The sequence below is a fragment of the Sander lucioperca genome, chromosome 8, assembly GCF_008315115.2.
Source record: "Sander lucioperca isolate FBNREF2018 chromosome 8, SLUC_FBN_1.2, whole genome shotgun sequence".
In the NCBI taxonomy this organism is placed as follows: domain Eukaryota; kingdom Metazoa; phylum Chordata; class Actinopteri; order Perciformes; family Percidae; genus Sander; species Sander lucioperca.
Genome location: NC_050180.1, coordinates 33,730,812 through 33,742,818, shown reverse-complemented (window position 1 = coordinate 33,742,818; position 12,007 = coordinate 33,730,812). Strand labels below are relative to the sequence as shown.

At 40.2% G+C, this 12,007-nt stretch overlaps 2 protein-coding genes across 8 annotated transcripts in view; one reads left to right on the top strand and one right to left on the bottom strand.

Moving 5' to 3' along the window:
- The window catches only part of vwa8 (von Willebrand factor A domain containing 8), a 116,591-nt gene extending 115,684 nt beyond the window's left edge, over nt 1–907 (bottom strand). The window contains exon 1 of the mRNA XM_031295421.2: nt 632–907. Within this exon, the coding sequence (XP_031151281.2) occupies nt 632–770 (139 nt within the window). The 5' untranslated portion in view covers nt 771–907. The remainder of the gene's footprint in view (nt 1–631) is intronic.
- Nucleotides 908–2,719: 1,812 nt separating this feature from the next.
- The window catches only part of dgkh (diacylglycerol kinase, eta), an 80,985-nt gene continuing 71,697 nt past the window's right edge, over nt 2,720–12,007 (top strand). For 2 of the 7 annotated variants that reach the window (XM_031296038.2, XM_036004204.1), the window contains exon 1: nt 4,069–4,607. In XM_031296038.2, the coding sequence (XP_031151898.1) occupies nt 4,326–4,607 (282 nt within the window). In that variant the 5' untranslated portion in view covers nt 4,069–4,325. Of the gene's footprint in view, nt 3,037–4,067; nt 4,608–12,007 lie in introns of those variants that run through there. The other 5 variants (XM_036004207.1, XM_031295708.2, XM_031295793.2 and 2 more) reach the window with 4 other exon arrangements.

Below are 12,007 nucleotides of genomic sequence, written 5' to 3'. Positions count from 1 at the left end.
GGTGTGGGAGACCCGGGTTCGATTCCCACTGTGATACATCAACCAATGTGTCCCTGAGCAAGACACTTAATCCATAGTTGCTCCAGAGGTGTGCGACCTCTGACATATATAGCAATTGTAAGTCGCTTTGCGTCAGCTAAATGACATGTAATGTAATGATCAATGGATACGTTTCAAATATAAAGGTGATGATTAACGTTCGTTAACGGCTAAAACTGGGGACAGCTGCTAACTTAACATGTCCTCACATGGCTATTACCTGGCTTTAACCTTTAACCTACTAACTGTTAGCTAGTTAAATGTCCATCTGTGCTAACATAGATGTGTATGTATCTATGACGTATGCTTATTGTACATGTGTCACCTCGTTATGCTCAAAAAGCTATAGTGGAAAAACAGCCAGTTTGTCACCTTGTAACCACAGTTTCATTGCCGCCGTCCAAAGCAACGTTAGCTTACGATTGATAAGAGCTAATGAGGCACCTAGCAACTAAGTTAACGTCACCATAGACAACATTTAACGTTACTCGTAGCCGTTTTCGATTGAAAACCCATCTTAAACATGTGCGCTCTTGTTTCGCCTGCTGTGTCTGTGGTGGTACGAGCTGGTTCAAACGGTCAGCTAGGTTACCTGAGGATGTGTTGAGAAGTTTGACCTCATGAGTTCTCCACATCCAGCCGTCTCTTCCCAGGACAGCACCCAACACATTCCGCATTCTTCTGGCAGCGACAGCCGCGGCTGTACCGCTACATAATATCTGCGAGTGCATACTTAAACTATGCTTTTCCAATCCAACACATAGTATAAATAAAGTCCACACGCCTCCTGTCAAGCTATGTCTTGACCCGGCCTTATTCCCATTTCATAACAGAATGTCAGCTCATATTATGGGACTCGGAAGATAATAAAAGAGGGACAAATTGGTCCGTGGGTAAAGTCTTCCGTGGTGGTTTAACGTTTTTTTTCTTCCGTTCCGACATAGTATTTACAACTGCACAATTAATCGCAATTGTATCGAAATCGCTATATGGACTAGTGCAATATCCAAATCGCAGAGGGGCCGCAATATTTGTTAAAGGCAAAATATGTGTCAAACTATTCTGAATTAAGTATTGTGGTGCTGCAGAGACCTCCCGACCTACAAATCCCATCCTACAGACTACAGAAAAAACATCTTTGTTTGGTACAGATCCTCGCAAAAATCACACTATAATCATTTTAATTTCTTTCAGTGTTAATAATTTTCAATGAAAATGACAATAATGATACAAAAACATTCATTCCCTCCAATATCGTGAACCATATCGCAATATCAGTCAAAGTAATCGCAATTAGATATTTTCCTTATATCGTGCAGCCCTAATTACAACATTATTACATTGAGGTATGGTGAATGGTACATAAAATATTAATATAGTAATATAAACACAGTTACTTTATTTAGGTAAGAAGAACACTTAGAATGACATAATTTTGATAATAATGACACTATTTGTCAATGTATTTTTTCTAACACTAAAATCAGCCCTACATTTTCAGGTATTTTTACAATCTCAAAGGCTATGGTAAAACAGTTCTCTCTTCAAGAGGATGTTCATCTTTATATTTATATTTTATATGACTAAGATTGTTTTTTTTCTATTACCATAGCCCACCTATCTGTTTCTCTCTGTCGCTAAGCCTGCTTCCAGTGCATCCATTATGCGTTAAAAATAAAATTAAATAAAAACATTGGTGTTGCAAGAGTTGCTTTACAAAAAAAGCAACTACCGTTTAGTTTAGTTCATTTGCATGCACATACAGTATGTCTATATTTTAAAAAGCCAGAAAAATTGTAAGACCATTGAAAAGGAAATTGAACATTGTGCAGGAAAAGTAAGAAGCCAAAATTGGCTTATGATGATACCTCCCCTATTAAATATAAATAGGCATACATTAAAAAAAGAAAAGAAAAAGGATATAAAAGATAAAAACAAAGATTGCATAATTCTTCAAAGTTTCAAGACCAAGCAGAAATACAAAATGACAGAAATGTATAATTTACAGTCACATAAACACTCAATAATAAGTGGCCAAATTAGTAAATAGTAGAGCTGTGCAATATATCGATATTATATCGATATCGTGATATGAGACTAGATATTGTCTTAGATTTTGGATATCGTAATATCGTGATATGACATAAGTGTTGTCTTTTCCTGGTTTTAAAGGCTGCATTTAAAGTGATGTCATTTTCTGAACTTACCAGACTGTTGTAGCTGTTCTGTTATTTGCCTTTACCCACTTAGTCATTATATCCACATTACTCATAATTATTTATCACAAATCCCATTGTGTAAATATTTTGTGAAAGCACCATTAGACAACACTACAATATCGTATCGATATCGAGGTATTTGGTCAAAAATATCTAATAAATAGCTTATTAGTTAGCTTTTAAGTTCAAGGGAAGAGTTCAGTGAAGACACAGACTAAAAAAAGACCGTATTTAAATCGAATGAAATGGGGGAAATTGAGGAATTTGGGGGAAATCTTTGATCTCAGATATTGGATTAGCAATTGAAGGCAATCCCTAAATCGATGACGTCATGTAAATGGCACCCATACACCTACAGTAGCCTCCATAGACAGTATGTATATAAGAAGGTAGCCTCTCACTGTCTGAGTTGTGCGTTTAAGCGGGTTTGACTTATTTCACGTGCAGCGCTGATAGGCTCGCTCGGCCCTCGCGCACAACGGAGGTGGGAGGAAAGAGCACGCGGGAGGAGAGAGTGGCGGTGTGGCGGCGTGGTGGAGAGAGGGACGACAAGGCGAAATAAATCCCACCTTTTCAGTCCGCATATGAGTGGAGTAAAGGCGGCGAGGCAGGTTGTGAATCCCTACACCTTTCCCTGATTCTTTTTCTTCTCCCCGGAGCGGACAGAGACAGAGACAGAGAAAGAGAGAGAGAGAGAGAGAGAGAGAGAGAGAGAGAGAGGTGCGGGACTATGGAGGATGTCTACCATTACACCCGCAGCCCTGCCTGGGAGGAACTGGTTAGTAGCCTTTATCACTCGAGAAAGCTCACTTTCCCTCAAACAAAAAGAAAACAAACAATTAGACATCGTATTGTGTGTGTTAAGATGTCCAATTACGAGTGTGTGACCGTTTCAGACTCTTCGGAAACCTCCTTCATTCTCTTGAATAGTGTTTGTGATGCGTGTGTTCCTTTCCTTCTTTTGCAGTGATTTGATTTGTATCCTATTATAGTGGACTGCCGTTCTTAAAACCGTTAGTTTTTTTGATTGTAGATTGTCTTAATGTTGTTAAGTGTTGGTTATGGTAGAAACAAAGTCAAAATCATTGACAGTGTTTCGGTAATCTGTACGTACATGACTTTAAATTGACAGAGTATTTCGATTCCTTGGAGTTTGTGGACGATACGTGGATGCAAGAGTAGGCTCTCTTCTCTTCTCTTCTCTTCTCTTCTCTTCTCTTCTCTTCTCTTCTCTTCTCTTCTCTTCTCTTCCAACTCTACATTTCTCTACATCGAGGGGAGATTTTCACGTTTCAGATAGTATTGTAGGCAACCCTGCCCATTTCCTAATCATTTCGTCTTGCCCATTGTATGGACATTATATTTTTTCTAACTCATGTCATAAGAGTTTAGTCGCTCAGTTGCATCTAGACACAGATACAATAAGATCTTGGGCAAAATTACATTTAGATATTTTTTGTGAAACAAATCCAGTTTGCAGCTCAGTATGGATTTAGGTTATATCTGTATCACTTAACAGAAAAGGAAAAAAAGATTATAATGAGAGCAATGCAACATTTTTGAGGACTACAGCATCACTGTGTCTAATAATGATATATCATTCTGATTACCCCCCTGAATGCAGCTTTTTATTGATTTGTTGTGATGTTTTTTTTTAAGCGGTTAGCCTAATTAAAATAAAGTTAGGCAATTAAGCATCACAGTGGATTTAGAGGGGGGGGTCAGAGTGGTTAGATTTCTTTTTGAAATCTATTTCAATCAATTCTATTTTGGTGGCACTGCTCCGATGCAGTGTTTAGTGTAAAACAGCCGCTAGGGTCTGCCATGCCACGGACATGTCCCCCCGGTTAACGGAGTGGATGAGGCGGGCTCTAGCCTCACTCTGGACTGCCCGTGCTGGCTGGAGCCATAACCATCAGAGCAGGGACTAAAGGGGGGGTTTTATATGCTATGCCGTGGAGCCCATCCCCACTTTGCCCGCGACATGCTACATCCCCTGTGCGTTTACCAGCCCACACACTCTCCGGAAAACACAGCCGTCTTTATAACAGAGAGAGACGGTGAGAGATGACAGCGAGGAGAGACGCTTCCCAGCCGCTGAGCAGCTCTTGCCTCCGGGAGAGGAAGGGAGCGGCGGAACGGCCGAAGGCTAACCCCAATTGGGTTTATCTCTCCCCTCGACAGGAGCCGGAGAAAGGCCCGGTGTCCGCGGCGGGGATCCATGCCCATGTGGTGGGGGCTGTCGCTGGCTCCGGTGCTGCGGACGAGTCCTCTGACAGCGAAGCAGAGCAGGAAGGCCCCCAGAAACTCACCCGGAAAGTGTCCACCTCAGGACAGATCAGGAGCAAGGTAAGACCCCTCTGTCTCTTTCTCTGGATTACTGAATATGGATGCTTGAATTTGGAGCTCTGTATTTGCTGTAGGTATAGGACCTAATGTTGACTGGTAGTGAAGCCAGGTGGTCTTTACTGCTTTAGGCTTATAGGACAAGACAGAGCTCTTGCAGACTAAAAAAATAGCCCTCGACTTTATCTATTTTTACACATTAATTGGAATGACATAAAAACAGATCTGATCTCACAATTTCGCAAAAACTTGCTTAAACCTGTTGCACTTTGATCCGTGTAGCATGTACCTACAAAGTAGTAACACCTCAGTAAAGCTACATTTGATTTATTTTAAGAAAACACATTGAATGAACATATATTTTCCGCTCTCTTTATGTAACGTAACTGTAATGTCAGTTTGACATGACAGCATGTAACGTATATATATATATGAAATGGAGATTGAATTCAGCTTAAATAATAAATAATGTTTCACAAATAAAACACAGGTAGCCTAAACGTCTGCTGCATCCCTGCGTTTGACATGCAAGTAAGAGGATGATGAGCTACCTCTGATATCTGAGCTTATTTGACCCACTTATCTACTACACTGTTAATGAGTGCCATCCTCCCTCACCCGTAGATCCACTTAATTATTGACTGCCCCACTGCACCCCATCTACATTATTCAGCATGGAGGTATATTTAGAGACTTGGGGCACAGGAATGTCTGGCCGTACCTTTCATATGCAAATTCACCCACCAGTGAGTGTAGTGCTACCTAGAGGATATGTTGCACAGCTGCAACTAACTTTATCTTTTTTTTTTATTCATCATCACTTTTCCAATCATTTTATTAACAGTTTTGTCTGCAAAATGAGAACAAATATGTGAAATGCCCATCAGAAGTTACTGGAGCCTGATGTGAATAATAGTTTTTTGTTTGTCTGACCAACGTTTAAAAAACTCAAAGATGCTCAGTTTGGTAAGGTGGAAGAGAAAAGCAAGGAAATTCTCCTATTTAAGAAAGCTAAAACCAACAAATGTTTGACAAAGTTGTTTAGATTTTCTGTCAGTTAACAGTTACAGCATTATCAGTGTTTTCACTTTATGGAAGACTAAGTTGCATGTATTTCGCTGTGGGTTTAGGGGTCCTTTCTCAAGAAAATGTTACTTTTTCAATATAAAAATGAAATTTTAACATCATTTTGGACCATTATTATTACCATATCTGTGCCTAAAATGTTGGAAATGCTAGAGCAGACGATACATAAATAACACTCAAAAAGCTTAAAGACAAAACTTGCTAAAAAAAAAAGTCCACTGGGGGACCGACTACAATCATTATGTCTGAGAAAAGCCATTCCGTTAGTTTTGATGCTCACATTATTTTTACATTCATTCTGCTTAGGAGGTGCCTAAAATAGCTTGAGTGCTGCACCTAAAGCCTTATAATAGTAGGGGAAACCCTGCATTATTATGTGGTACTCAATCAAGAGCCAGTCTAAAGGGTGATATAATATACAAGTGCAAGTGTAAACACAGATTCAGCACTGATCACTGTGAGTGTTTTTATTGTAAGTTGATTTTTCCATGCGTGCAGTGATTCCTTACTCACCCGTTGCCTCTGAAGTTACAGCAGGAGTTTTAAAAGTGGATGAAAATCAGGTTGATATGAGTCATGGTGTACACACTGACTACACTAATGTATGCATACTAAAGGGATGCTAAATGCGTCAGCTGGCAGATAACCCAGATAAACTTAATCTGTCCTGCCGAACTATATACGGCAAGGCTACATGTCACATTAGTTCATGCTGCTATCATAATAGTATGAAGCACTTCTGCTGTAATTGTGTCAGTGTGTTCAGCACGTTGACATTGTGTTAACAAAGGTCTCAGAGTTGTTGTCGTGTGGGTCGGTGGTTTTTTTTCTGTCAGTGTGTGTGTGCTGATAGTTACTAATGGACCATGCAGGCACTGACTCACTGAGTGTTGTTCCACTGGGTTGTTTGCTTAGACGTGTGTGTGTGTGTGTGTGTGTGTGTGTGTGTGTGTGCGTGCGTGCGCACATGCATGTGTACGCTTGGCCATCACGTTGTCTATGTCCATCCCTCTCCGTCCACTATCTCTCTGGTTCTTTGGTTGCCACAGACAACCACATCTTTCATCCGCTTATTGGCCGACTCCATGGCAATGCTGCCTATATGACAGCTGGTTAGGTTGAAGGTGCACATTAGATCTTATCCTATATGTTCTCTCTGTTTTTCCATTTAGTTTCAATTTCGGAAAAAATTTCAACATGTTGATACTATTAAATATTTAAAAAAGCCTTTTTTCCATAAGAAAAATTTGATACAAATTGCCAATTAGGGCTGGTCATTTACTCATAAACTCCTGCATGGAGAATCACAGTGAAATTGGGCAGAAATAGGCATGCTTTGTTTATGAATATCAAGATTAGGGTTACAGAGGGTCAGAACAATTCAGGAATTTGGGAATGTTTGCACAAAGTCAATATAAAAAAACCCACAGCTTTTAATAATAAACAAATACAATGCTTAAAAAGCAATGCTTATTGTATGTTTTGATTAAAAGTCTGCCCATTAAGTTGATTTGTAACCTGCACTGTGTTCATCAGCACTCTTCCATCACATGTACAGATCATTTAGCATCCCATTAAATAAGAATTCAGTAAAATGACAACCCTCTGCATGCACCAACAAATACAAGTACCTTAACTTAATACATAATAAATTATAGATTACATGCACATGTAAGTTTTGATTCTATTTTCTAGAGTGACTATATTTTTATAATGATTTTTCTATTTCTATTAATTCTTTATTGTAAAACATTTATTTTATACATGAGTTGTTCACTTTAAACCTTAAGTTTGCACGCAGCCCACATTTTCGGCTCAAATTTTAAAGTACCTTTCCAACTTGCTAGCTGGCTAACTCACCACATGGCACATTTGAAATTGTATGTATTTGACAAATTAATGGATTATGTTTGCTTATGACCATGGCCTTGACCAACTGCCATGCTTCGCTCGTTTGCAAGCCATGATGTCTCTCTCTTTCTCATGGGCGGGCCAAAGGGAAGGTTACCTTTCCCTGTATGACATCATAAAGGGAAGATTCCAGATTGGCCCATCTGAGCTTTCATTTTCTCAAAGGCAGAGCAGGATACCCAGGGCTCGGTTTACACCTATCACCATTTCTAGCCACTGGGGGACCATAGGCAGGCTGGGGGAACTCATATTAATGTTAAAAAACCTCATAAAGTGATCTTTTCATGCCATGGGACCTTTAACTCCTGACAGAAGTGAACTCTGTTGCTGTCCTTTGTGTCTCTTTCTCTGGCAGGTAAAGTACACAATGCAGCTGAAATAATTACGGCTATTTGCAGCCAACCTTTCATTGTTGATAGCCACTTATAAACCCATCGTGGCAAATCAATATATTGGCAGCTGTGGTTAGTTGTTGTTGTGGCTGAAGCAGAGAAGAGATATTGGGTATCATTGGACGTTCTTCTCTTGTCAGACAGAAAGTAATGGGATTTGACCGCACATAGAGGGAATTTGATACTCTATCACTTGGGCACCAAACACCGTCATTTCTCTCTTCCTTTCTCATGTCGTGAATGCGCTACACTTGTTGTCATAAGTCCATTTCAGCCGTTAATTACAATAAAAACAAATGAAACACGTTGTAGAATCAGACTAGGTATTGCTCAAACATGTGCGGTTGAGTAACAGTCTTTTAATAGTCTCTTCTCTCCTGTCATCTCCACTGTCAGCCCCCTCTCTGTCTTTTCAGGGTGTGCTGTTGCAGCTGAGGAGGGCTTATAAACTTGTGACTAATACTGTAGCTCTGTGATTGAAAGCAGAGCTAATGGCATACCGGAGCCCGCTGCTGCTGCTGCTGTTGCTGTTGCTGTTGCTGTTGCTGTTGCTGTTGCTGTTGCTGTGGAATGGGAAAACTCTGCAAGCCTGACATACACAGTTGCAGCATTATTAGTGTTTTGCCTTTATGGAAGACTTAGGTGCTCATATTTGGCGAAGGAATCAGGGGTCCTTCCTCAAGAAAACTTTATGTAAAAAAAACAAAAAATGCAATTTCACATAATTTTGGACCATTCTTAGTACCATATTTGTGTCTAAAATGTTTCAAAAGGTAGAGCAGATATACATAAATAACAATTAAAAAGCTTAAAGATAGGTGCCCGGATAGCTCAGTTGGTGGAGTGGGCGCCCATATATAGAGGTTTACTCCTCGATGCAGTGGGCCCGGGTTCGACTCCGTCCTGCGGCCCTTTGCTGCATGTCATTCCCCCTCTCTCTCTCCCCTTTCATGTCTTCAGCTGCCCTGTTGAATAAAGGCCTAAAAATGGCCAAAAAAATATCTTAAAAAAAAAAAAAAAAAAAGCTTAATGACAAAACTTGCTGGGGACCATCTACAATCATTATTAGTCATTTAGTAACATTCATTTGGCTTAGGTGGTGCCCAAAATGGGTTGGGTGCTGAGCCTGAGTCTTATAATGGTAGAGAAAACACTGCATGCATGTAGAATAATCCAGATCAGATAGGTGCTGAAGTAGGTGGGATTTAGATGAGACATTGTCACGGATATTCATCTTGGGTCCATGTTTCCCATGTATTGGAAGAAGTGACACACTGTGACTTATATTTATGGGAAGCATGCAGACTTTTTGGATAAATACTCTTGGGATCAGCTTTGGATTGACTCAGTTGGTGGATATTTGTTTGTGTTTATTTAAACGTTATTTACCCAGGAAAGTCTTTTGAAATACTCTTTTGCAAAAGAGATCTGCCACAATGGCAGCTTTGGGTAGATTACACAATATCCACATGCTGATGTCTGCTCATTTATTTATATTGCTTATATTTCTACATAGAAGACACTCTGATAGGTAAGCATAAGCAGGAGAAACATGTTCACAACACTTGCTTCTCCTTTCTGAGACTATACTTAAACAGGAACATTTGCCACATGATGATAGGGGGATCTCTACTTCTAAATGTGCTGCAATGGTCTCACCTATTGCCTTGTCAGTCGGTCTGTATCTCTCATACTCTAGCTTGCAGAAATAGTAACTACATAATGATGTTCCATAATGTGGCACTGAAGCAATATAAAGTTGTGTCCTTTTCTGTCCAAATCTGTAGCTGAATCCAATTAAGCTAATTGTTTGTACATTGCTGGCCTCAACGACATCGCTTAACATCCCCCTGGCCTGTACCCGCTCGACACATGTATAACTACTCGTATATGTGGTCCAGTTGCACAAAGGAGATCACAAACAGGGGAATTACCGCCCCTCACAACTACTGGATTGTAATTTTCCCATCACCATGGGGACATTTTAGCATGTAGTGGGAGTTGGAGGAAGGGTACAGAGTTACAATTACACCCAACAGAGAGGACACTATGCCGAGACAGCTACAGGAGATGGGAACCGTGGGAGAAAAATGGAGAGAGAAATGGAGAGATTCAGCACTGGTCTGTCTTTCTATAAGACTTGATTGTTCTGCCTCCACAGGCACTTCAGTCTCACGGACAAATGACAAATGAGTCAGTAATGGAGGTATAACAGAGCCTAACTGCAAGGAATGATTCCAAAGACAGGGGACCTTTCTCAGCAGCCAGTCAGCATCCCCTGAAAACTAAGAACAGATAAGTAAGCAGTCTTCATGGACCGACCAATTACAGTCGCTGCAATTTAGTCCTATCAGTCATGAGTTGAAATTGCCAGACAGGGATAGGTTTTCTTCTGGCAAGACGTGTCTTGCTCTTCTTTTTACTGCAATGTACTTCCGTTGATCCAGACTTAGAAGAAGTTGAATATTGGCAGAGAGAGATGAGAGATACGTCTTTCTCTTAGGCCCGACAGGGAAGAAGCGCCAATAAGCTCCCTCCCTCAGCAGCAGCATTAGTGGAGGCCTTATATTTGGGATATAGAGCTTTTGATGGCCAAGGCTCTGATGCCTCTACCTCAGGCTGGTTATCATTCCATAGCTGTGAGTCTTTGAGTTACCCCATTTTGGAAAATATGCTTATTTGCTCTCTTGCTCTCATATCTGTCCGTTCCAATATGAGGCTGCAGCCAGTTATCTTAGCAGAAAGACTGGAAACCGGAGGAAAAAGCTAGCCTCGCTCCACCCATAGGCATAGATTTCATGGGGGATGCAGGGGATATGTCTAGTTAGAAGATGTAGATTTGTCCCCCTCAAAAAGTATGATTGGTTTTGAGAGAGAGGTTTTTTTTCGACCTTTGTGACGCTTTTTCAGATGTTTTCAGAAGCTTACTAACTGAGCAGCTTTGTATTAGAGGATTTTATTTAGGCCTAACAGTAAATGTTCAGTATTTTAACTGTATCTACACACATAATTTTGTTTTTTTAATACGGTGCGAAGTTCAGGTAAGGACCTGCCAGAACCTTTTTCTGTTATTTTACAGATTTGTTTCTTAAAATGCAGGAAATGGGTGTTTGACGCGGAAACTTTTCTAGGGGATGACCCCCAGTGCACCGGTTATAATGTGTGTGTGTGTGTGTGTGTGTGTGTGTGTGTCCTAATGTTGAAACCAAACCTACGCCCTCAGCTCCACCTATCAGCTTACCTTGTTTGTTTAATCCATACTGTGACTTGTTGGAGTCTCCGCCGGTGGCTTGACAAACTCACGGTGACCACAAGACTCAAGAAATGGGAACTTAACCCTCCCATAAAACAACACACTTCAGTTTTTGTGCGCATTAAAGTGAGTAAGCTATAAACATCCGTACACAGAGGACAGATTTAGTACCTAGTGAGCACACATGATACAGAAGATGATGAATAAGTTCCCGTTTGAGCTTCAACAAAAACAAAGTTTTCACAATCATTCAGGATAGTTAAGAGCATCTAAAGACACTGTGACTTAGTCTATCAGAGACTGTTTCATAGCAGTGTAAACTGATTATGTGTTTTTCAACAACAACAAAAAGACATTTGAAGATGGCACCTTGAATTTCCGGACAATGGGATTGACAATTTTCCCAATTTTCTGATGTTTTAGACGAAATGATTAATTGACTTGATCGAGAAGATATACAACAGATTCGTAGATAATGAAAATAGTCATTAGATGCAGCCCTATTCATGTTCCCACTTGACAGAATGATTTAGGGTTTGTAGCAACTTCAACCATGATTGGATTTGATCTCAAGGGTGGTGATATGTGAAGTGGATCACTGCAACTCACAGCCTTCAATATTTAGGACTATATTAGCACCTCTGTACCTCTCTGAGGCTTGCCATTTTAAGAATCTTTAACCTTTGCGTTTGAACACTTATAAAACAATTAAGCTAACCAGAAAAGGAGGTGGAAAGTCAAGCATTTTGATCAGATTAATT